The sequence below is a fragment of the Sitodiplosis mosellana genome, unplaced genomic scaffold (genome assembly GCF_009176505.1).
Source record: "Sitodiplosis mosellana isolate CC-2019 unplaced genomic scaffold, AAFC_SMos_1.0 Smas_scaffold_5, whole genome shotgun sequence".
NCBI lineage: Eukaryota > Metazoa > Arthropoda > Insecta > Diptera > Cecidomyiidae > Sitodiplosis > Sitodiplosis mosellana.
The window spans coordinates 675,734-703,376 of record NW_022595248.1 but is presented as its reverse complement, the minus strand read 5'-3'; the positions used below and the strand labels follow the sequence as shown (position 1 = coordinate 703,376).

The window sequence follows — 27,643 nt, the reverse complement described above, 5'->3', positions numbered from 1 at the left end:
ACCTTGAAGAGCACTTTTCTCACTCACAATCGTTTACATTTCGTTGAACCGAGCTAAGGATCAAGTTCAAGTTTCTCCCAAAATACCAAAATCGATATATTCAAAAATAAAACAACAATGGCAATTGCGTGGTTTCAAACGAATTTATTGAGATGATTCATGGCAAGTTTCAACAAGGTTTTTCAATCCTTGAGAAAAAACAGATTATTTTTTTTCGGGCTGAAGGTCTTTGTTGATTGTGTTTAATGATTTCAACAGCTGCTGTAAATCGTTAACTTGGTCGTCAGTGAGATCCAACGGTGGAGCCAAATTAAGCAAATTGAGCACAAATTTATCGTTGTCAAGTACTCCTTGGATTAATTTGGTAAGCGTTCGGAACAGCGACTGAATCGATCGTTTTGGTGGTGATGCAGATTCTCCTCGTGTGAGCTCATTCGCAGCAATATTTTCCGTGGAAATAATTGCGATGAAATAGGCCACCAGCAAAAGTATAGGGAAATACTTCATATTTTAAGCTCAAGTTCGTTCTCGAATAACTTCGCAACAATAACTGTTGCTTCGAACCAAAGTCGAGCAGATTTTATATGGAAATCATTTCAAAAGAAAACAAATTTTGCGAACCGAATTCGGGATCTGTTTCACTGAACACAAAGCATAGAATCGGGGCCACTGATTGCCGCTTCCATTGTCAAAAACTATTATTGTTTCAATGAAAATGAATAAATTGAAAGAATGAAACAAACTTTTGTTTTTTTCTTTCTTTCGTATCGCTTTTGAATGAATCGAAATGGGCAAAATATAGTTCACAATGATATTCATTATTTTGAAAACAATGAAACATATTGAACATCAATATTTCTACCCAAGTTTATGATTGAATTCGGTCGTTTGTAAACGGTTTTATGAAAATGAAGCCCGTGAAGACTTTATAAGAATGCACGTTGAACTTTAATAGGAAGTTTGATTCGATTCCGCTTCAGAAATGTTGAAAAATTAAAATTTTCTTTGATGACTCATTAAAAAAAATGTACGAAGTGATGTAATGATGTGTTAAAAATCAAACGCCCGCGTAAAAATGCAAAGTGAATTGGCGAGTCAATATTTCCGAAGTAAATTATTTTGCCGGAGTGTTTCAGTGAACCACAACCATAATTGTTGATGACGTGCGTTGCTAGTTCGTTAAACACATGTACCAGTCGGTGAATGGTTGAAGGCTCCATTCCAGAAATTAAGGTATTGTTTTCCGTCTAATTTTTTTTCTGTGCTAAACAACTTTTTGTTTTCCTTCATTTTTCCTTCCTTTGCGGCACATTAAATCAACAACTTTTTCACAAATTAAATACTATTGCGTGTTTCTGATAATTTCCTTTCCATCAAAATCCACGGCAAATTTGACAACATACAATAGAAATGGCAACGGAAAAGAAAAGTTCGGTTCTGTAGTCAAGTGAAAAAAAACTTCTGTTGAAGACACAAGCAAATTAAAATTTAAACATCGAATTAGCGGTAGGAAAAAGTTGAATGAATGCTGTCAGAAATTTTTTATCGAAATCATTTTTCCAAACATGCAATTAAATGGAATGGAATGGAATGTTTGCTTTGATTTTGCAAAGTTTAAATCAAAATCGTTTTCTAGACTGAACTGTTGGCCTAATTTTTGAAAAATGTTTTTTTTTTTCTAAATTGATTCCCATTTCTTCTTCCAATCACCATCATTAGTCATATCATGAATGATTATAGTGCAAAATTGACAAAGCTTCAATATTGAATTGATTTGCTTTATCGAAAAAATCATTTTTCTATTACTGTTCAATGCATGCTCCTTCGCATTTTCGTAAGTGTGAAAAATGCCATTTTTCATGTGAGTTATCGAAAAGTCAAGATGTGCTTGGCTTATTGTCACGCAAAAGCATTCAAAATGGGAAAAGTCGTTGAAAATCGTTTTATGTTGGTGTTTATCGATTAAATGTTTGGTTCCCACACACACACAAACACACACGCGTGTCGGAAGTGACTATTTTCGCAAGTATAACTTACATTTACATTTTCATAAATGTCAACTATTTGGTATCGTCGTTCGTTTTGGGTGACATCGCATCATTTCACACATGGTGATGAGCATTTACCATGGGAAAATAATGGTTCATGTGATGTGGCAGCTTTTGGTTGGAAAAAAGAACGGACAAAAAACTGCCATTGAACAGATATTGCTTATTGATAGCGTAGCATAGTGTTAGATGACGCGGTCGATCGCACATATTTTTTTAAGCACAATATCATGGCCTGCTAGCGTCTTTTTTCGACTTAGAAATAAAACCGAATCAACGCATAAACACTCTTCATGCTAAATGGTTTCATTTTGGCGTTCAGTCGGTAGTTCTATTTTTTTCGTCCTTTCTGTCTCTTGCAATTCAGTGTCGTTTGATTGCATGATGTGTGACATATGTTGTTACAATCAATAAATCAAGTTTGTGCATGTGTGAGATGGTGTGGTACGTTTTTTTTCCTTCATCCTCTTCCTTTCTTTATTTCTGGTGGAGTTAGTGTCGAAAAAAATCGAGAAAGAAATCAATTTGGTCGAGTGAATCGAGCATTTGGAATCCCTTTTCCAGGATGCTTTAGTCCCGTTGAAAGCATAGCCAGACTCAACATTATTAACCGTAAATATAAATTGTCTCGAATCGATCACATTCGAGGCTGGTTCGATGTGTCTCAAGTTTCATTTCAATGCGTAATCTCTCTCGCCTTTTCTTTTCGGCTTTCCTTTTGCTTGGGCTCACTTAGAATCGGTCTTTTATTTTTTCGACCGAATAAATGATGGCATAAACTTAATCCGATATATGAACCAAAGCCGATCTATGACATTAAACATATCAGTAGCTGGGATATAAAGGACAACGGAAAATCGTTCGATGGATGACGATGACGACGACGACGACGACGACGAAAAAGAGACAAAACATTAGATGACCAATAATAAATGATGCTTGGCACCGAAATCGAAATCGATGGACTGGCCATCAATACGATGGACACGCTCGCTCACTCACATATGGGCTTCATACTCGGGATTATTTACACAAGCACCTTAAGTAGACGTAATTGATAACAACATTTTCTCCCGTCGTGTTTTTTTTTTCGCCTTCTTCGTCGTCTCAATTTAAAACGAGCGACAGCATCGACAGTGGAAAAGTGTCAGTTGGCATTTCACCCGTGATAAAACACGTGATATTTTATCGGCCGAGGCTTCGAGTAACTTTCAATAAACTTTGTTCACCCTCGCAAGATTTATGGACACAATTCAAATGGTTCAAAATGAGTTTGAAATTGTTCCCGGGGAAACATTCGATTTAGAAATATTTTACAATGACTTCGATTCGTGGAAACGATGCCAGTAAAAGTAGTTCGCACCCAGCCGCATAAACAATGAAAGATATAATCAGAGTGGGCAATCAAAAGCCATATAAAAATACAATGAGCGGTAATAAAAGCGTCAGCTTAAGACGTTAACTGGATTAAGGGAGTATAATGAAGTAGCTTATCTAATCATAAAATTGTCGAACATTTGTGTATAGTTCTTATTTAATTATCAGTGTTTAGCACTAGACCGTTTTTCATTGCGAAAAATTATGATACGTCCGCATCGAGCGCTCGCTCGCTCGCTCAATGGAAAATCAAATCAGAATCACTTTATTACCATTTCTCATGTGAACCGTCAGTTGTTAGACGACTTGCACAAAACATGCACCAACTTCGGCTTGATTCTTTTATTACGGAAAATTTCCATTTTTGAATGCTTATTAAAAAGTTCAAGCCACCCAATTAGGGTGTTGCAAAAACTAAATGCGGCTATGCGTCATTGTTTAGAATTGTGAAATGGAAGTGAGCGAGCAAGCGAGTGTGTACGGCCAAACGCCGTTTTGTAATTATGCATCAATGCCATTGCTCCGCATGTTTGAAAGCAAGACGCTAATAATGCCAACTTTTTTATGTTTCCGCTAGTTCCTAGTTTAATATATTAAGTAGGTTTTGGTTAACAGAAAAATAATGGACAATTAACTTTTATTATTCCTCCTTCAGCAGTAACAACGATGGACAAAGTGTGCTCCAACAACGCGATTCATTTCGAAACAGCATTTACATTCGCTGCAATCAACCCATTTAACTTTGTATGTTCGATGCTGTTGTTTGGTGCCATTTCTTCTTGTTCGTATTAAACACTCATTTTTCAGGAAACTTTATTAAAATTGTTTTTTTTTTCTCGCCTTATTCTTCTGCGCTTTGCGCTTGCAACAAAATGAACTTTATAGCTTGCAATATGCTACGGTTGCCCACGACAATCTACCGAAACCAAGTCATTCGCAGCGCGTTTTATTATGCGCCCTCTGTCACTTACACAATTTTCTTCCGCGAAAAATAGGTTAATTGTACTTGAAACGCTTCAGGCTAACGATGCACTGGAAGGGAAAATGTACACCTTGCATGCCATTGCAGCAGTGACACAATGTGGAACGAAATTGATTTTTCCAAGAAAAATTCACTTTTTTGCTTCGTCTTTTGGAACTAAATGAAGACATGAAACGATTTCTTTGATGGCAATTCTTGTGATGCTTCTTAATTGTTTGTAAACTTGTTTATAGCCAAAATATTTAATCAGGACACTGTCAATTTAATGATATCACACTTGGCTGTTTGCCGAACGAATATTGAGTCAAGCGTGATATTATTTGACAAATAATAATGACAAAAGTCGTGAAATAATGGAAAAAGAAAGTAAAAAATGACGAAAAAAGTGGAACAAAAGCGGAGATGAAATAGCGAAGAGAATAACAACAAAAACTTCGAAAAGTAAGTGACAATGTTTATTCAGCTTGCGTGTTTCACTTTGAATCATTCTTTTGATTTATTCCAAAAGTGGGTCGATCGTTGCTTCAAACAAATAGGGCTAAAATTTCAATAAAAAAACGTTCGCCACAAAAAGCATTGAACTATAAACCGTTGAATGGTCATAAAAAACGGAATGTCACAATGAAATCGCGACTATTTTACAATGCGCAAATTTTATGCTCGGTACTGTGCATATTTGGTGCGCTTCGGGCGAATGGTCAATAAAAATGTTGAATATTAAATGAGTGCAAATAAATTGCCGTTCATTTTGCCATATTTTCTTGTAAGTTTTCCTGACAACCGACCCATTTCGATGTTCATATGCTCATATGATGTGGTAAGCCCGAAAAATTGTCAAGTCTCTTGAAATGGAAATGGTTGGCAGGATTCGTTCCACATTCCCAAATCAAATTGGCTAGCGACTAGCGAATGGAGTTGTTTCAAATTGGAAACGCAAACAATGGCATGAAATTCCTTTATTAGTGTGTATGAAATGGCACGAAAATGCCGAAAACATTGCCAACTGGCCAATAATATTTTGGTTGGGAGTATTGTTTTTTCGGTTGCGTGTATCTTTTATCTATGCTGGCTGCTATCTCGATATTTGTTCAACAGATTGTGAGAGCGAGAGCACGTTTCGTTTGAGGGTGCCAAAGAATTTTACTTTGCATACTTTATTTGATTAAATTTGCATTTTTATTAGGTCGATCTGGTGTGGTGCAGCCGGAGCAGAATAAAAAGGAGTTAGACACATGTGAAAAAGAAGTGAGAGAGAGAGAGAGAGAGAGAGAGAGAGAGAGAGAGCCAGAAACGAATCAAGTGACAATGAGAAGAGCAAAAGGGAAAAAATCAAAGCGGTCACAAAAACTGGATACGGAAAAGGTTTTGAATATATCTATGCAAAGACGTGTCGGTTGTTTTTGTTCGGCGCGCAAGCAAATATACACCTGAGACGGTTGGCCGTGCATATAATATTTGATCTTTCGCTGCTTGTATAAATCATCTCTATAATCATAAATCCCACGCTGTTTGAATGCATACAAAAAAAAACCAGTGGAATCGAGGTTAAGTTTCCGGTGCACAAGAGACCATCGCACTTCCAATGAAATGGTATTACTACCTCATATTTTCAATTTCGATTTGTGCCGTTTTTTTCCCTCTTGGAATGAAATGTGTACGACGTTTTCGAGTTGTTCCTTGTTATCTCAAGATTCACGCTCACGCTCCAACGTACGTACGTACGTGTGTTTGTTGAAAATGATAAATTGGTCTGATTCTTACCTGCAACCTGCAATGTTGCATTACGACTTCGCACTGAACCTAATTGATTGCGAGCCTCGCACCAATAAACGCCAGCATCACTTTCACGTCGCGAATGCACCACCTGAAATTGAACCGGAGAAAATACTATAGTGATTAAAAAGTGTGCGAAGCTAGAGAGAGAAATCATTAGAAATAGAAAAACTACTGAAGAATATAATTTCATTTTTGTTACAAAGAATTTTTCAATTGTTATTAATTATTTTGACTTTATCTGTTCGTTCGCTCAGCGATGCTCCCTCATTATTATGAGATGCCATTGATTTGAGAGAGGAAGAGAGAGGGCAAATGTGTTGGTTTGGATTTATTGTCTGCTCGATAATAGTAAAAATTAAGAAGATGCATAATGCCATTATAAGTTGAACAACAGTAGCAGCAGCTCACATGGTAACGCTTCAATGGGGATTTCACGGAAGCGCACCTGCCGCACATATGATATTAAGTTTGCTGTGCTGTATGTGCCACTGGCACATGCATGTCTCTGTCGCTGTGTGTGTGGGTTGCATTCGATGGAAAAATCGTGAAAATGATCACATCGCCAACGAGCAAACAATAAATCATCAAACGTTGGGGATCGTTATCTATTCGACGGATTCAAAGAAAGCTTTTAAGTGGCATTAACTCTCTCCACGCTTCATTGTTCCACCAACTCCTACCACACTCAGCGCTCACATAGTCTTTGCCATAAAAATAATAACTTTTTCATACGCTGCAAATAAATAGCACGTAAATTGGATGCTTTTGCTATGCGATATGTAGCAACAGTCTATAGGCAACAGTGTGCGCACTCGATGGTGCACTTGAAATGGTGCATTTTCCCCGATCAAATGATTGAAAATTGTTGAAGTGCGGCATTTGATAGACAAAATCAATGAGTTACAATGCACCCGGAAAAATGGTAAAAATAAAGAGAGAACAGAAATTGCGTTTTTTTCTGCCTGCCATCAGCTGAACTTTGTTCGGTATTTGTGTAATGTACATCAAGTGCGCACAAAGGCCACTCTTACAAAAACTAAGCTCAACCAATTTAGTAAATAATAGTATTTACATTATGCTGCACATTATGCACAGATTGAGAACAGAGAAGGAAAAAAAAATTGGTAATTTAGTTGCTCTCTTTGAGTTTATAAAAGAAATTTATCAAGAATTTAATATTCGAATGAATGCATGAACCAAAAAAAAAAAAACAACAGAGAGCGCCTTTCTTTCGATACAAAAATTTATAATATGATGTTGAATGGCTGGAAGATAGCAGAAAATAAGAAAATTGCAAGAGATAGAATAATAGTGGGAATAATTCAATGCAGAAAAAAAACACAAAAATTTGCCATGAAATAACAATCGAACGTTCAAACAAGCGTACACGAGCTCTTTGAATGTTGCACAAATATTATTTCATCATGTACTTATAATAACAGAAGCTTCGAGAAGCTTCAATTTCTTCTAATGCATCTTCCATCTCTGGAGAGAGCGACCAAGCAAAATGCTTGGAAAAATCGGATCGAGAACATCGACTCAGAGAGAATTTCGGAATAAAAACAATTTAATTAAAAATATTTCAACAGGTTTTTTTTTCGTTCATTTCAACGAAACCGGAGGTGCATCAGAGCATCGCAATATTTGCAGAATTGTTCTTATATTGCGAAATGTGCGGGCTTTTTTTTCTCGTCTCACTTCCCGATAAAAAGTGCATTTCATGGTTTTGAGTGCAGTGAATAAAACGAAGAAAGTTTCCGAACGCTGGAGAAATATTGTTTTTAATAAAAATGTCTCTCTTTGAACTTTCCATGCCAATTTAATGTTTGAATTCCATTTTGCGCTCGCCTTTTTTTCATGTCTTTCGTCATTGCACAACCCTTTCATTCGGCGCGCAGAAATTGAAGGCGGGCATCAAGCAAAAAACTATTTTCAACCTTGTGAAAATATGGACGGGGCTTTTTTTTTTCAGGTGAACGACATTTTTCGCTTCTCTCCATTGCAGAGGATTCACTTGAATGCAGTTCGAAGGATTTAGTGTAGACTGATTTATTACGTTAAAAGTTGAAAATATCTCCTACGCCGCATAAACCTTTTATACCATCGGATTATAAAGGGCGGAAAATGGAACAGTTTACGGAACAACTATCGCATTTTTTGTGTCACTTTTGCACCATTTTTGGCCGTTGTCAATGCAAAACTACGCAGGAATTTCTATTAAATGAATCGATATGAAAAATTACTGGCAGAGGGAACAGTGACCGAAGGAGAAGACAATCAAAGAGTGACATTTTTGGGTGATAAAATTAGGTAAAAATTCTTAGTAGACATGTTTGAAAGAAGAAATGTTTGACGGTAATTGCGAAAGGAAGAGATTTTATATGAAAAAAAAACAAATTTTCAGTGAAAAATCGTTTTTTCTCCATTTCATCAGAAGATTTTCTTTCTTCTAGATTTAATTAGATGTTGAGATCGGTTTTCCCTTTTTCATCTAAGCAAAAAAAAATCCGAGATGAATATGTGCGATTGGCGTTGACAAAGGTATTATCAAGAATGTTGTGTATGTTTTGTGTGTCTGCACGCAATTTAATTGTTGCCATCGTTCATCCTATTTGGTGCTTTGTAAATGTAAATTTCATTCGAAATGAAATGTTTTGCGTAGAATTCAAAGAGCAAAATCCTTTGTTTCCTCCACATAATCCATGGTATTGTAGTTGTGTTGTCTCTCAAAGTCAGGTGAATTTGCACGTTTAACGATAATGACAAAACAAAAGTTATTATGAGTTGGAATCGAGACGAAAGGCGGCTACGGCAACAACAACAACCAACACATACACACACACAGAGGGAGACAATTTCCAAATTCGAACCATAAGTTGGTTGAAACCAGCATCGTAAACCGTATGTTTGCCAAACGAACAGCGGTAATAAAATTACGATTTCATCTCTCTGTGTAACAACAACAATGGCGCACAAGCGAGAAACTCAAGACACTGCAAGTTTGTTTGCGAGTATTTAAAATGATATGTGAATTACAATTCACATTTACAATGTTGTTGCGAGTATTATTGTTTTGTTGTCGAGAGCCGAGAACCGAGTGAAAGAGAGAGAGAGAGATGGAAGTAAGAGCGAGAGGAAGGAAGAAAAGTTTGAACCCACATCTGAATAAATGTTGGGCTTGGATGATGAGTGGCAAATTGGTGCTGGTTGTGGCGCACACACACACATGGCATTTGCATATATGTTGCTGCTTCATATCACAAGAGGGTGATATTATACACTTTTCGACAAAATGTGTACATATATGGTTTAACGTCACACATCTTATTACCGGGCAATTTTTTTGGGGAGAAAATTCATTTGAACAAGCAGCCACCCTTGGAGAAACCGCACCACCGATGAATATTTGCTTAACAAAGTCATTTGATGAATTGGGCCACCACGCACATGCTCTCTCTATCTCTCTCTCTCTCTCTCTCTCTCTCTCTCTCTCTCTCTCTCTCTCTTTTGCTCAGCCAATCTTCTCTCATTTTTGCTGCTTGTCTTAAATTGAAAAATATGAACAGAAAAAAATCCATTTCTATGGCGAAAATACCGGTAATATCAGTGTCAGGTTTGTTCTCTCTTTTTTCGCCTCTACATGCCACATTAGGTTTATTCATATTCAAGCTGCGGTTGTACCTATGACAACTTAAACACACTCATTTGACTTCATCGCACCCGATATGAACCAGCAGAAGTAGTACAATGAAATTGGAAACCGTAAGCTTTTCGGCTTTCATATTTGGTTACATTGTAGACTATGTTAACCCCCATGGTTTTGCTAATATTTTCAAATTTCCCATGAATAACAACAATATTCCGAAAATATACACATAAATTCGAATACAATGTGTGTGTGTGAGTGTGCATCGGGGAGTGTGTGCTCATGAAACTCCACGCTATAATAGCCGAAGTGGCAAGCGCATTCACGTACAGACAACCATCCAGTCAAAAAGACTAGCTGGAAAAGTCTTTAGCCGAAAATGCGATAAACCGAGAGACATATATAACAAAAAGATATGAATTTCGCCCGTAACAACGAGCAAAATGAACTATCTTCAAATACGAGCGCACTTTGTCAGTGAAATTGTTGCAAGTCTCACTTGCAATGAGTTTCTTTTTTCTTTCTTTTTTTTTGGTTCATCCAACACGGAAAATCACAACTGAACTGTTCCCAGTTGCCGCCGAAATATGAGCAATATTTCTCTGGTAATATTTTCTCTCTGTAGATTTTGGCATTTTGACATAGTTTTCTTCGTGTTTTTTTCTTGCTTGGTGCAAAGCGAACGAGACAATGTTATCAGTTGTTTCAAAACAGTGTACCATGACTACCATGACTGTGCACAATTGCGAAGAAAAATGGAACACTTCAAGAAGAAAACTGAAACTATCTTATTCGATGCTCTTCAATGCAACGCATAAAACAGATGCAATCATTTGTTTGGGAATGAATGGAAGGGAAAAACGTCTCGGAGTGAACAGTGAGTTCAAAGGAAAAGTGTCAGAGCCATACGATTTTCACGTACGAAATAACAAAACCGAAATCCATTGTCAATGGCAACCAACACGATTTCTGATTACAAGCAAATTTGCTTAAGGCCGCTTGGAACGTGCTCAATGAAGTTAACGCTGGTGAAGCTAGCTACTCATCCATGTCCAATTCTATGAAATGTGGTTTTCTTCTCGTCCATCGGAAACACATTCAGCCGATTGCTTAACAGAACGATCAGTTCGAAGATGGGAGGATTTCGGGAGGGTTTTTGCGGTGACACTCAAAAAAAAAAAAACACATGACAGAACACCATCTTGACAGTCTTACCACGACGACTGCTATATTCTATTTTCGGGATAAACGTTTGATACGAAATTCTTTGTGTCGTACTAAATGCGATTACAAGTCAGACTGAAAATGGTGCTCGTTTTTGTGGCGTCTCTTTCTTTCACTCTCTATCCACTCCGCCCTGACTCTTATCCTCGTTCTTTGTGTCTCGTTTATTTGCCCGACGATGCGATAAAGTGGCGTGCAACAGCATTTGTCGCATCGTTTTTAACGCGATAAACTTTTATTTGTTTCAGTGAAATGAATATATGCGCGCATCCTTTTTTCAGAATTACCGTCATACTAATGAGTGACATATGCTACGTATGATAATGAACTTTGAAGAGGCCAATTTTCAAAGCTAATGAATGTCTTAATTTATGTCATAAACAGATACAGATAGTTTTGTGACTGTGGATTGAAAAGTAAAATGTATGCGGTTTTTGGTTTCTACTATCTATCGACTTACCTTTAGAAAAAAGAGTCCGCCAGCTGGAAGAATCATGCGATGTAGTCCTTGTTCAATTTTAAGCGGTTCCCCGTTTTTGTACCAAGTGATTGTCGGTGTTGGTATGCCATCTGCCTAAAAAATGTCCAAGTTGGAAACCAATTAAACGAATGGAAAAACGATTTGACAATCAAAAACTACCGAGATTGTTGTTAACAAGTGTGTGCACGTATGCAACACATAACTCATTCTTTTTTTTTTCTCGCCGTTTAGTCTACCTTATTTCGTGTGTAAACAAAATTCAAATAACTTACTTTGCAATTTAGCGTAACTGGTTCGTAGCGCGGCACCATTACATCTAATGGATGCTCAGTTATCCTCGGATAATCCAAACCTGTGTAAGTAAAAGACAAAAGGCAAAATAATAAGAATATATGCGTTAATTTGTCTTGCTTTGTTTTATGCCTTTTAGAAACGAGAAAAATAAAAGAGTAATCTTCTTTGCCCGGTGAACAAAGGGTAGTTCGTTGTTGTAGCGATTGGAAGCATTTTCTCATTGAGACAATGACGACGACGACGACGACGCTCATCCCAAACGCATTAATAATTAATAAATTAATCAGACATTGTTTCGAAGCGAATGCGAATAATGACACTTTGTACATTCGCATGAAATATAGATTAGGTTTGATTTGATGCAGAGATTTGCCTTTTGTATTCATTGAGCTGCTCGCCCGGGTTTTTGATGTTCGCAACAAAAGCACCGGAAACAATTTACTAAAAACATTTGTCTAATCATCTTTGCTCTCGTTGATGTTCAATCCGATAAATCTTTTGTTTTTAAACATCCGAAATCGATTCGGCGGATGACGCTTCATTCACAACGTCATTTGCCATGTCATTTACCATGGTTTGCGCTTTTTTTTACGAATATCCATAATAACTTGGATGGGGATGATATTATGGAATACACGCTTAATGGAATATTCGACACAAAAGTAGCAAACACTTTCACGCTCCCATTCTTATTACCATTCTATGAACGTTCACGGTGCGTTCCACGCAGGCAAATGCCAAATTTCAATGTTTATTTCCACTATTTGCCGTTGTAATCGAAAAGTTAATGGCATTTTTGTCAGTTGATTGGATTTGTTGGCCATCCACCCCTTTGACGTGAGCGTGTCTTTTGAAACGTGTATGCGTATCAATTTCCATTATAACATCGATGTGATGGTACGCTGTTCAAGGCCAATATATATAGTTATGAAGATAATGGCAAATATGTTTTGCCGAAAATTGGCTTCTGCCCCTTCGCCGGATTCATTCAATTTATTCTAGATGACTGCTATTGCAAAAGTTTTCTTCGTCTCATTCATCTTGCTCAATAACAACACACTTTGCTCAGAGGCAAATTAGGAGAGCGCGCAGAGGCGGAAGTGTGCTTGGAAAATGTTTAAATTCGATTTTCACTGTTAACCAAATTGAATTGGATAAGCCATTATATACGCAAAAACCACCAAAATTTTAATTTGCTCGATATTTTCGGCAAGATGATCCGGAGAACTCGTCTTAAAATTCCTAACGGCAAAATGTGCCCCGAAAATATATGAATTTTAATCATCATTCGGAATTGAACGCATCTGTGCAAGTTTACACGGAAACGATGAGGAAAAACACTATCAAAAGTAATTAAAATGATTTGAAAATGTTTTTGAATTTGTGATGTGGAAAATGTTTGAATTCAAACCAAACATTTTTGCCGATTGTTGCCTTGCCGAGAAGGAGAGTTGTGCTCAAGTGCTTTTGTTCTAATCTATTGAATTAATTAAAGCCGAGCACAGTGGCTGGCAAATGGCAAAGATCAAGAGTGTGAATCCTTAACGCTTGACGATATAGCGTGTGATAACGAATTTTAAACCGAAACGATGAAAAGCTGCCGTATTAACTAGCGCAACCACAAAATGTTTCACCTTCAACTTTAACCACTTTTCACCTTCGCCATAACAAAAACAATGAAGAACAAGCGGTGAGAGTAAGCTGGAGAGGGTGAGAGAGAGATGGATAGTGAAATTAGTGCGCTTTTTCAAACATCAACCCAAGCGCTTGAGTTGAATTGTGAATTGAGCAAACGAAGCGTATGGATAGCGCTGGGTGAGAGAGTGAGCATGTGATCCAACAGCTGGCTGAATGGTAAGCGAATAAAAATGAAAATGCGTTCATTTGCAACTCTTACTCCTGTGACACGGTACGCAGATGTACTACATCCTTTTGTGTTAATTAGCATTTTCACGAGATGCGCCCGAAAAACCAACTTTCAACGATGGTTATTCGGCTTTCTCTTGTCATCGTTGCTGCTGCCGCCGCCATTGCCTCGTTTCGTTGTCTTTTTTTCTATCGAGATGTAAGTTTCCACTAGATTTATTTCCATCACATTAAATTCCATGCAGTTCAAGGCGACGGTGTGTTTAAACCACTTTTCCATATAACAAACATATTTCACTTCTTGTTCTCGTTGTTCATATTTATCTTTTTCCTTTCGCTCAGAATCACACGAATAGTTTGCTACTTACACCGCATTTAATTTATTGCACCGGCGTAACCAACAACGACATCGGCAACAGCAGCAGTAGCACTACCAAAATGAGTGAAGAGAATGAACGACGACGAAGATAAAAAAGAAACGCAACGAATTTCATATTTTCATTAAATGAAGATGTAATACCGAAAAAAGCCCGCTGTTTTTCAGGTAAATTATTCATTTATTCATTTTAAATCATGGCATAACATGTACATGATACACACTTTGTGTGTGTGTGTGTGTGTGTGTGCGTCTGGGATGAGCTAGCGACAGCGGATGGCTCGGAAGAGAGGCTGCTGTGTCAAGAAGAGGATGCTTCATGTAGATATAAATAGGTTATTATAAGAAGCGTTAGTTTTTCCATAATTTTTAAACCCATTCACTTGTAAGCGAGCAAGCGCGCGCTTTCATCATTTGCATGATAATACAGTGTGGTAACAAAACTTAACCGTGTAATTCGGAAAATGCTGCGAAACGGTTCGTTTCAAACCAGAGAGAGAGCGAGCGAGCGAGCGAGAGAGAAAGAGACAAAGCGAGAGACAAAACGAACCCAAAGTGTAAAACACGACATTCATATTTTATAAGTTGCGTGGTTATTTTATCCACGCTTTCGATTCTAATGCACATTTCGTCGGTGACCGTAAAAAAATGCGGATGAGTGGCACTTTAACAACGGCATCCAAACTCTGTCGGCCACTTTTCCCGACATATCCACTCGGCTGTGTTCTGTTCTGCTTGGCTCGGCTCACTCGACCGACATTTTATTTACATACGTAACGAGTTGTCTCTCTTCAATTAATAATATTCAAAAAACCGAATCGGTTGGAATTCCTTTTTTTCCATTCTCATTTATTTATTGCGTGCGGCAAAGTGGTCGCAACTCTTGAGTTGCCGGTTGTGTTGTTCATTCCTCCAATAAATTAAGATAATAAAAATCTAGGTGACTCGCATCGAGAGATGAAACGGGTTCAAGCCAGGCCACACAATGGCACGAAAACAAACACATTAAATTTACTTTTTTTTTCTGAATTGAAACGCGAAGCAAAAACGGAATATTTAACCAGCGATGGTGATGGAGAGCAAAACACAATGGAATATGGACGAAGAAGAAGCGTAGAAAAAAAGAAAATGTGAATGCTCATCTCAATAAAAATAAATTGCGTTTTGAGTGACATATCGAATCGAAATGTGCGTGTTTTAGGTGTGACCGTACGCGTTGCACACTTTATAGAATCATAATAAAGTAATTTATGACATTTTATTGTTTGTTCTTTTCCCTGTTCGCCTTTTTCTTTCACCAGATTTCATTTTCTTCTTCAGTCAAACCGATGACTGCAGCTGAGTTTTGGGTCTCGAATCCAGTTTTCTTTTTTTTTTTGTTCTTTTCATTTGATTTAGATGCGTTTGTTTACTGATTTTATTCAATTTTTTTTTGTTCGTTCATGTGGTTTATTTGCTTTTCGGTCGGACATTTCCACAGGTTTTTTTTACATCGGTCACAGTTCGAAAGCCGGATTACATAGCACAGACCACCCACAACAATCTAACGAAACGAAACATGCCATCAATATTTTTGGAAGCACATTTCAATGATTGAGAAATCAAATGAAATTCACGGAAATTTCTAACCATATTGTACAATTTTGATGTTGCAATTTTTTCTACACGATGAAGAGAAAAAAAAAGAACAAACAACAAATAAGTCAAACATATCAATTCCCCTGGACCAAAGCCATGTTTTATGGAACAAACGAGATGAAGAAAAAGGCAACAAAAACAAAAGAAGTTTTTGAAAAGCAGGTAGAAAAGGTCCTTTTTTGATGTTGCTGTTGTTGTTTGGGTGGATGGAGAAGACCAAAGGCCAAGTTGACGTTGCTCAGATTGTGTCTATAATAAATGACGTTTTTTTATCGTTTGCCGAAATCAAAGCAAAAAAAAGCAAGAGAAACCATCTCAATTCAATTTAGAGAATAGAGAAATTTACATTTCGATGCCAGGATGTCGTGTGGCAACCAATCCGAAGAAAAATTCATTATCAATTTTAAGTATTTCCCGGTAGATAACAGCATAATTATTTATTGGTTTTTAGTCCTTTTTCCTTTTTCTCTCTCTCTCTCTGCTTCTCTCGATTTCATTGATTCTTGTGGCAGACAAACGAAAATCGCTTTCGGTTGACATTTCGGAAGAGGGACACAAATTTCCAATGAAATCCATAAAAAATGGTGACCGCCGTTGTAATTACAAAGGGTAGCCAATATTACACAACCGAAACATCATCAATCGGACGGCAACTGCTATATTTTACACCAAAATCATTTTTATTATCTGCAGATAGTTGGAACAAGGGCCGGAGAGAAAATAAAAACGTCGAAAATAAATGGAGTTAAGATATCATTGGTTGAAACTATACACATACACACACGATTACAGAGATAAAGTGAGCAGTGCCATTGTATCGGTTGGTCTCGGCACAAATCAACAACCGACAAAAATATTTTTCAAACAGTCCAACATGCAATATTTTAGTTTTAACTATCGTCATATAAAAATAGCCCGAAGTAATTTCGGTTGATGGTCATGGCAGAAAGGATGCGTTGCAATAAAAATGTTTGGCTTTGGTCGCTCTTTGAAACAGAGACGTTTAATTTAAAAATAACACTCAGATAAGATTAAATAGGTAATTTAATGAGGAGACAGTCATAAAGAGCAGTTGTGTTTTCAATTTTCATTGGAGGGAAATTGGTTGTTCGCCATTCCAACATTAAAGGTCATTGACGATTTTCGGCTCAGCTCAGCGCTAACAACCGAAGAGAACCTTTTTCACAACAATTGAGAGATAAAAACAACAAAAAGTAATTAAAACGTTTAGGTGAACCATTGTTATTCAATTGGCTAGCTCGGAGAATGCGAGAAATTGGCTCGTCTCGAAAACTATTTCACCGACCGATTCGAAAATTCAGAGATAACATGTAAATCTTTTGAGGCGATCCCTCTGTCGCTTTGCGCTGCCAATATGCTGCATTCAAAAGAAGGGCAACAACTTTCTCCATTCCGGTCCCCGGCTATTTTCATTTTATCTCCACAAATTATTGCTACGTTGATACGCTTCTCTTTTTTTTCGCCTAAGTTTATAAACGCTTTGCGATAAATGAAAAGATTACAAAACCGGCAGCACAATTACACCTGAAGAAAATGCACGAACGGAAATGAGCACAGCCACCGAGAGACACAGATAGAGTGAGAGTGTAAGAGAGGGAGAATTACGATTTGAAAATGAGCTGCCACAAAAACTCAAGAAACTGACCCGAGAAATTCGATTTTGCCAAGCGGAAAATTTACCATGTCCTTCGGTCTCTAACTTCTAATTGCACATTCATCATTTCGGTTCAACCAACAAAAACAAAACAAACGATCTATTTTGTTAAAATGTATTTATACGAGAGAGAAGAAAAAACAACCCGAAATGATATGATAATTACGATATCAACCAAAAAACTTTTCATGTTTCTCTTCGACTTGTTTCCTCTGCGTTCGGTTTTTTTTGCGGTTTTTTATATGCTGTTGCAGCCAAATAATAAACAATTATTCGCTAACGAACACAGAACATGTCTCATCTTCTTCTTCTTTTTTATTCCAGCGAGAAAAAAAAACGAACGGAGAATAGGAAAATTCTTGTTGCAGAAGACTTTGTATTGTTCTGTCATTCTTCTTTTTTGTGCTGTGAAACGTCAAATACGAAAAAGAAATTTTTCTCTAGCATGAGCATTTGTGTCCTTCGGCAGACAAACGAGAGAAAAGAGATTTTTTGACATTCTTCAACACGACGAACATGCTCTTCCTTGTTCTTATCTGGAAATTCGCTTGAATTTCAAGCGGAACAAAAACTTTGTTCTCTCATTCTGTGTACGCGATTCATCAACAAAAAGCGAAGAAGAACCGAAGAAAAACGTTGACAACAAACGAGAAGCTTAACAAAAAAAAAATCTTGTTTGCATCTTCACCTCTCAAAAGACATTAGCTGTCGCGTTCACAAAATCGAACTGTCGCAATGTGCGTGGCGTGCACAAAGGAGCTAACAAACGGAAACCGTTATATAATTCACGCGTAATTCATGCTCGATTCAATTGCGTCGTTGAATATGATTGTTGGTGTTGTTGCCAGTGTAATTTTAGTAATAAAATCCTTATAAAATATATCATTCCATTTAACTCATTTCCTCGTTTCCCTTCGTCGTTGCTTGATGGGTCGTCGTCTTGGATGTCAGAGAAAACTTTCTGCTTGTCGATGTAGAAAAAAAAAACACACGTTGGCAAAGTCTTGGTTGAAAACAAGTTCCGTACGAGAGATTCAAACATGTTCATCGTTTGAGGGATTTGATGTTTTGTGGCACGATTTGAAGAGGAAGAAAAGGTCGACGACGACGACGAGGAGCAATGGAATCAGTGACAATAACGAACAAGGGATGGAAAAGTCACAGTGATAAACAAAGGCAAAAGACATACGCTGCACAACAAGATACTACTGCTGCTGCTGCTGAGTGAAAATGTCGAACGTTCGTTTTATTGGTAACTCAATTTCCTCTTTGCTTGTTTCGTTTTTTCCTTCTTTATTTCTCTATTCGCCCAAACCGATTTTCTCACTCTCGATAATTTTATCGATGTATTCCGTTTGAAGGAAGCGAACGAAGGAACGAATGAGATATTTATGTGTTTTGACGCACTGACCGACGAACCTAGCAGCTGGTGGCTGCAGCCGTGACAATTTCATCGCAACATGAAATTTATTTATCATCTAATGGCTGATAATATGGTGAAGTGTCACATGTTTTCAACAGCCATTCAATTTAAAATGATTCGCACTGGTGGAAAAGTGCCGATTGGCGCCTCGATTCACCAAACGCGATGTGATTGGATTAATTAGACGTTTTAACGGGGCGCGCATTTGGCGTTAAATTTTCAAGCGAAGCAGCAAAGAAAAAAATCAAGCGAGTAAATGGGATATCGTGTTCGAAGAACGGAAAAGCAGCGCGGAAGAGACAAACTTCTTGAGAAAAGTGTCAATTAAATTGGTGGGTGCGGAAGACGTGTAATTGCTTGTGTGCGAACGAGGATATCTGATTAAGATAAAATTGCTGTTCATCTCGGGCTGCTTGAGTGTGGTGGGTTTTTTTTTGTTGACGCTTTGTGTGTACACAATAAACGCCTTGTAAACCCCAGTTATCTATCGCAATTTATGACAGTTTCTCATTAAATTGCTTCAAGACGATGCTTGTCGCACGAAACAATGTAATTAACATCTAATTGATGCTAATTGATTTTTGATCGAGGAACACAGGCCATTCTCAATTGAATTTCGCAAAACTTTGTGAAGTTTATGGCGGTTCTGAAAAATTCTTATACAAAATTATTGCCGGAGTGAAAGGATAATCTCACACTTCTGACTGTCTTTGATTTTATTTCGAGTTTTTCGCCCAACGCTTGTGTCTCGTTGGTTGTGTGTATTGAATGTTTTTTCTTAGTGCTATTTCGTGTCAATCGACAAGAAATAGAGAAATAGAGAAAAATTCGTTCGAACGAAAATGATTTTCCCGACGAAAATCATAACTGTCTGACGCCAATGACGAAGAAAACTGCTATTTCAGTGGGTGTGTTTAATTGCATTTGCCCCGACAAAAGACAATGCTCAGTGCTCAAAGCTGCTCATACAATGTGATTTCAAGGAGTTCGAAGAGATCAAATTTGCAGATAATGAAGCCGCACAGTCATTGCACTTTTTTCCTATTGCGAAACAAATAATAAACAACATCATTAAATGGAAACAAAACGAAATTATTATTGCGCATTTACTTGCAATCAAACCGCATACAAATCCTACACACATACACTGAGCTGGCGAAAATGTACGAAATGGATAGAGAGAGTGTGTGTGCGTGTGTGCGCGGAGGATACGATATAATAAATTTTGGATCGCGAAACGCGAGGGGGCTGAAGCGTGCTTGTCTTTTCGTCGATACATATCTCAGAAAGCAATTTGAGTTTTGCCTTCTTTTTTCGTTGCTTTTAATGCGCTTGCTAGCGCCAAGCGATTCAATTGCAAGGATAATAAAGTAGTAAAAGCGACGAGCGAGAGAGAGAGAGAGCAAGCAACGAATAAACAACAACATCATCAGCAGCAACTGAACAACAAGAGCACTGGCGGCAGTGGTGGTAGTGGTAGTGGCAGCAGGAGTGTTCTGGTGGTGGCAACATGCTACGAGAAATCGTATACGCTGTAAATAAAACCCGAAATGAGAGTTTTGGAAATTATCCAGAGAAAAACAACAACCATGCAAGCAACGGAATGTGCTTTTTTTGCCAATCGCATCACGAAAATAGTACGAGTGAATAAAATGCGAAACGAAAATCAAGAAAATATTTGTACAAAAGCATAAACAACACAAACATCGTCTCTGTGCCTCTCTTGCCACCGCCGTCGTCTCCGATGAAAAAAAAATCAGATGCAACACAAACATGGTGTAGATTGTCAGATGGAATATACTACATCCAGTGGATATGTATGGCGTGTGCAGTGTGCACATTTTCATATTCATTTTCATATTGAAGACAGAAAAACGAAAATAAAATGAAGCGAAACGAATGCATGCGAAACGGAGCCTTTAATAGCAGCATTGAAACCCAAATGTATCGCATGAACACTGAAACAAAAGCCAAAAAACGTGGATTTTTTGGACGGAAAAAGTACCAAGACCGGCCAAAAAGAGATGAAAAACATATTGTAGCCGAATATCGGCGCAGAGAAAGAAAGGAAAGGAAAGAGGGAGAGGAAATGAATCAAGAGCAAACATTGTAAAGTGATCGTATTGAACGAATGAGTGTGTGTGTGTGTGTGCGGTTTGCTGCAAATCACAAACCGATTCCCATTCCCATTCTCAGCAATTCCATTAGCATACGTATTTGCATAGAGAAATATTTGTGGTCGGTTTCATTTTTCCATATTTTCCATGGCTTTATTAATGAAACAAAGCTTTGCTTCGCACAAAATTCTCTCTCTCTATCTCTCTCTCTCTCTCTCCCTATCGGTGTCTTCCTCTCTTGCTCTCTCTCTCTCTCTCTCTCTCTGTGAATTCAACTCTTGGCATACGGTCACTTTGTCTTTTTGGTCATTTTCGTTGGCATCACATTCTTCATTTATTTCACTGCCAGGGTATGATTTTGCCATTTTCTAATTGGGAACATATTTGAAAGTAACCCAAGTCTCTCAATCAAAACCTCTTCATTACCTTACGTTCATTAATGAATGCATTCGGTCAATATTTGAAAAGTGGAATGTAGTCGAGTGCAATGTTGTGCGTGCGCTGAGCCGAATGGCATTTCCATTGCATAAATGAAATGTGCTTCAGTGAAAATGGTTCAATGCTATTCTCAAGTCTTTTCCATCAGAGCGAGCTCAACGTTTCCAACTTCATTACATCCATTTAAAACAAGTTCGTGTCAGTTGTAACACACAATCCATTTTTTCGTGGTTTTCCATTTCCATTCTTTTTCGCTCTTTCTTTTTGCGATCTTCTTCGCTTCGTTCCCTTGATCCATTTTTCTTCGGTGTAACTTTTTTGTGTGCTGTGGCGTGTCTTATTTTTTACCCCGTACAAAATTGCATGCAGCAAGAGAAATGTTACGATTTGTGTTCGCTTGCAGGTGCAAACATGAAAAATGTGTACATTTTAACGATTTTTTTTTTAATTATTGTTTCGAAAGTGTATCTTGTGCTATCTGATGTTTGAAAATCTCATTAAAAAAAATCTTGATCGAAATTCATGGCACCAGAAACAGGAGAAAAAAACTCACATCGTCAAAGTCTTTGTACCGAAGCATGTTCATTTGTGTGGTTGCACATTTTCTCTTTCATGTGCAATTAGGTTTTACCATTCGCGGCATTAAATTACATAATGAAACTGTGAAAATGATGGATTTAAATTCGCGTGCATTTCCCATTTCGATGAAACTACGTGCGAAATATCCGCAATTCAAAAGCAAACCGCAATCGGCGTGAATTTTCATTTTGGTGTTTTCCCGTGAAATGAATCACCAGAAGAGAGAAGAAAAAAACACAGTGATGGCGGCGGCGGCGAAGTGCAAATGAAAAACTTTTCACAGCCCACTAAAAATAAAGTGAAAACGGCTTTGAAAAGTGTCGAATGCGAATTTTATTGACTTCGTAAAATCTAAAGATCCAACATGTTTTTCGCATTAAAATCATTGGCCATAATGGCAAATACTGCCTCACTTCAAATCATTTCAGTTTAAAAAGGTCGGCAATTTTGTTCACACATAATCGCCGTGTTGAAGTTGTTGTTGTTGAAATCGAATCGACGCCGAAAAAAAAAATTGCCGATTATTGGTCTATAAGGAAAAGCCATTAGCACACATGTTTAATGGCACTTGAAGTAAACACAATCTACCGAGTTTTTGAATGCTCTAAATTACCCATATATCGATACATGTTATGGAGTGTGAGGGCCCATTCGGATCGCACAATTACAACAGACCACTTACTTAGCTCTCGATTTAAATGAATTTCGGCTTCAAATTGGCCAAAGTTGTGGGTCAATTTAAAATGTGTCATAGCAACCGCTGACTGAGAGCTAAGAAAATTAATGTGTTTTGCACAAATACATTTGGCTGCTTTGTACGCAGAATGTTTTCGGTATGTATATAAACCTATTTGGCGCCATGTAATTGGCGAGACCGTGAAATTGTTGAGCAAGCTGAAATTGAGCAGACTGCGTCTAGCGCACAAACATCGACTGAATTGTGCGGGCAAAATTCGAGAGACAGAAGTTGAAAAACAAATCAATGACCATCTTAAATGTAGAGAAAAAGCCATTTGTTCATTTGTGCAATGGAGTCATCCGCCGCAGCATGCGCGAGGCATATGTGATCATTGTCAATCATGTGCAGCGCATCAGACAATAGTCGATCGATAATTTTAATAACGGCGCTCCGCTCTGACAATATGCCCATGACTTTAGCCAGGCTATTTAATTTCAGAAATGAAGTGGCGAAATAAGTTCCCGTCAATCGGTGAATGAAAGTAATAATAGAAAATTATGAATGTTATGTACGAAAAATTGACTAAAACTGAAATCTAAATCGAATCGAATTCGCCATATGAGTTTTCGAGTTGGAACGAACGGACAATAGCAGTAGCAGCCAACATGAGACGAATGCAACAACAATAGACGTCATCAAATTTCGTCGATGTTGTCAATGACTGTTTGTAGCATTGTTTTCTACGTCCCGCATCTCACCCTCTTCGCTCTCTCGTTGCATTGATTCTTCCTGTTCTCTTTTCCATTCATTCTTCGTCGTCGACCCATAGCGCCCGGCGAGATTACCATTTATCGATTGATTAGATGTTTGCACGGATCGGCCATATGTAGGTTAATAATATTCAAAAACGTATGAAACACCCATTACATTTAACGTCCAATAGATTTTCTATTGTTTGTTCGTTTGACATGCAACGAATTCGTATATTTATTTCGGAATTGTGTGTGTGTGTGTGTGTGTGTGTTGTTTTGTACCGAAGTAGCCATCCATAAATGTCATTACCGTTTGTTGGGTGTTTTGTTAAATGAAATACCGAATTATGTCGTTGTGATTAGCCGTAGCACGTACAGTACACTCATTTGAGCACCTCTTTTACGGACAAAAGAGAATATTTTCGGGCTTTTCTTCCTGCCATCCACTTCACAAATATCAATGGCAATTTTGCACAAACAAACTTTCGTTCGAAGCCAAAGAGACAGAGACTGAGTTTTAAACCCCTGACCATAAATGCAATCGATTTAAAATTTATTTTCTATTGAAATCGCACGCTCTTCCATGCACCACCGATAAATCATAGATCATCATGGGTGTTTGTCTTCGAATGGCATGTATTGTTCGCTTGAATTGAAATCACCCTCGTGTGAGTGTAGTGTATGAGTGTGTATGTGTTGAAAATAGACTGGAGCCAACCGATGAAGCGGAGAGAGGAGAAAAAATACATTCAAATTCGATATTCATGAATCGAATTTTCCAATTGCAAACTGGAACATTCTTCATTGCAATTAGAATATTGCAATATAGTTTGTAACAGTTCAGTTCGTAGAGGGAAAAAAAAGGTAGGTAACAATGGGTTTTCGAAGTGGCTATTGTTGTTGTTTTTGTTGAGCATTACATCACCTGAATGCAAACATTTCGGCGAATATTTTTCTGAAATGCATCGGAAAAAGCGTAAATTCCATTTGATTTTATCAATACGTTCATTGGGTCGAATGAGCAATTGCACTCAATTCCTTCGACCAACACACAAATACCACCCATGCACAATGGCCGGCTTTCCGAACCGATGGAACACCATTCGAATTTAACCCGGTTGCCAAGTTGCATGCCAACCAAAATAAACTTTTTTTAAAAACATTCACTTCATATCTGTGTCTCTCTGTGAAATGCACATTGCACCCACTTTTGAGATGGAAAAATTAAATTGGAATCGGTAGATATCAGAGTTCTTTCCCTCTCTCTCTCGTTCCCGCTCGCTCTCGAAACAATTGTCTTGTGGTGTTCGGGTAACACGCCATCGGCTATTCATCGAAAACTTTGTGCGAATTGCAACTATTCGTCGGCAAAAGACAAGCCGAGAAAAGATAACAGAAAAAGAACGGAGCGGTACGAGAAATAGGAAAACCATCATGGAACATGGAACCATGTACATATTCTGTGGTGCGATAAATAGCCAAATAATCGATTTAATTTAAAAGTTTTACTTAGAATGTGGAAAACTGGCAGCTGGACAAATACAGTACACGGGCGCTCATAAGGCACACCGCATTCCAATTCAATGAGATACACACAATATTGTACAGAATTGCGTAAATTTGTATGATAGCGATGTGCAGTGCCATAGACCAAAAGACTCGATACCTTTTTAAAACATCGGATGAAATGTGTTTTGCATGTTATTTCACCAAATAAAAACGAATGAGATGCGGAGAGGAGAGAGAGAGAAAGGAACAGACAGAAACAAACACAAAAACCAAAAAAAGAATATCTATTATGTGAGGATTGGCTTTTGCTTCGTTTTGCTCCCTCTTTCTCGGTAGTTGCAGTTGGTTGTTTTATTTATATTCCACATAGGCGATAAAGAACACAAAAAAGAACTACGCAGATTTAAAAATAGCGGGCAAAAATGTGTAATCGATTTTGATGTACATGGCTCGTTGTGCTCTCTGTGTGCAAATGAAGAAGCGCGCTTCATGTAAAAATACAAATTACACGGGCAAACAAACGGAAAACGCAACAACTATGCTCATTTGCTCTATTATCTAAGCTCGTGTAATTCTTCTTTGATTTTTATTGTTTTCGCAAACATACAAACGTTCGACATGGCCTGGCATACGGCTGTTCAGGAAACAGTGCAATGCATTCAGCCACACAATGGAAATAATACGCAAAAAGTACTGGGAGATAGAAGTAGAGAGGAGCACAGGCTTGCCCGACAACATAAAAAGACAATCGAAACGAAAGAACAGCAAAATAAACACAAATTTCCGAAAATTATTTCAGTTTGAACGTGTGCAGCTTGGAAATTGTGCGTTATGGCAGTAGCGGTGGTGGCGACGGTGGCAGTGGCGGCGTCATCGCAGTCATTCGGCAGGCGAACACGATGTCGAATTCGATTACACACTACCCATCGACAGAGAGAGAGAGAGAGTGCGACGACTTAAAAAAATGCTACATTGAATACCGCATCAAATAAAAATAAATTTCGTTTTGATGTTCTCGCAAATGCAAATAGTTGTGCTTCGGGTTTTTCGGTATCTTCTTGTTGTATTATTGTTTCTCGTTTTCAAGCGACGTGTTTGTTTTGTTTTGCAATTCCCTCTTCGGCTCTTAATCGCCGTCGATACTACGATGTCGATGTGCAAAATTGTGATTCGCTACAATTTGCCTATCGTTATTTCGGCAATGTGTGTGTGTGTGTGTGTGTGTCTGTCTGTTCTCAACGGGCGAGAGAGGAGAGAAATGATGCCAATTTCAGCCAGTTGCCGTGTGCAAATGTAACAATGCGTAAACATACGCGATTTAATATTATTTTAGGATAGCGTTCGCCTAGCATCCATTATTATTCGATCAACTGAAGTGCGAGTAATAGGCATTTGGCAAGTCGAGTGTGATGTTTTTGTTGTTGTTGCGGCTGCTGCCTATTGCGGTTTCAGTTGAAAAAGTTGACAAAACTTGGCGATTTTTATTCGTTGACTCTCTCTCTTTCGCATATATGAATTTCTGATCATAGATAAATAAAAGCCGACATACAAAAAGCATTAATCCATTTATGATTCGACTTTTTTTTTTCTTCGATGAAATTTTTATGAAATCATAACATTGAAAACGAGACGCATTTTGTGTGTGAGGGAGATTTTCAAAATAATGGAAACCAAACATTCTCTGGTCGAGTGAGTCAGAAAGAAGGGAAAATGTGCAGCACGCGACCGATGATACCCCAGAAAAACAGGAAAATACACTGCTTTAATTTTAATGGAAAGCAATTTTTGATAGTTTTCAAAAGGTTTTCCAATAAAAAAAAATCAATGTGGTGTATCAGCCGACCGACACCACACAGAATGTGTGTGTGTGTGTTTGTGTTTTCACATGTGAAAGAAATACGCGTTCGAAATAATGGCTTGGCCAAAGATTTATCGCGTTCCAACGAACAGACAGAGAAAAAATATCACACAAAAACACATCAAAGACGTGTGCGCTATGGATATTCCACCGAAATTCATTCAGCTATCAATCAAAATGGATTCTCATTAAATGGATTTTGCTTTCATCATTTTTTTTTCTTCTTTCAAGAGGATTAACAAGAATGCAACGAAAGAGGAACAAAGAATTAACAAAAAGCAACAACAGCAACGAACAAGCAACGCTCTTTAGCACACACTTCACGAACTATTTGTACGATTTTTATTAACTTGTTATACGTGATTCACAGCTCAAACTCGATTAGCTCGTTTTTTTCTCCGTTTCTTCGTTATTATTTTCTTGTTTGCATCGAAGAGAGAGAGAGAGAGAGAGAAAAGGAAGAAAACATATTGCAGTCGAAGCGATCACAACACAATGAATCTCAGAGCTAAAAAGGCTGTCAACATCATCTTATAATTTATTTAATTTCATAAACATTTACCACTTTAATTGCTTCAATCAATTAAATGTGTCAACACATATTTTTGATTCACTCATCTTCTCTCGGAGAAAGAATATGCGTCATTGTCTCTCTCCGTTGTGTTGGTCTGCTACGAAAATGTCGCCGCGGCGATAAAATAAAGCCAAATTTATGGAACATCTGATGAGATAGCGGAAAGTCAACTTACGGTCGTTTATCGAATTAAAGTGTCGCAGAAGTGGTTTGGTTTTTTTTTTGTGAGTGTGTCTTTTGACTGTAGGCAAAAATGCCAGGCAAACCTGCACAAAGTACAAAATTGTTTAAGAGTTTGTCATCGCGCTGAGCAAATCTGTGAAGGCGAATG

The 27,643-nt window shown here is 37.8% G+C and overlaps 1 protein-coding gene across 1 annotated transcript in view; it reads right to left on the bottom strand.

The window, feature by feature from the left end:
• LOC129566776 (roundabout homolog 1) overlaps positions 1-27,643 on the bottom strand; it is a 78,837-nt gene that overhangs the window by 18,692 nt on the left and 32,502 nt on the right. The window contains exons 3-5 of the mRNA XM_055443003.1: positions 11,807-11,886; positions 11,514-11,627; positions 6,169-6,271 (exon numbers count right to left, since the gene is read on the bottom strand). Of these exons, the coding sequence (XP_055298978.1) occupies positions 6,169-6,271; positions 11,514-11,627; positions 11,807-11,886 (297 nt within the window). The remainder of the gene's footprint in view (positions 1-6,168; positions 6,272-11,513; positions 11,628-11,806; positions 11,887-27,643) is intronic.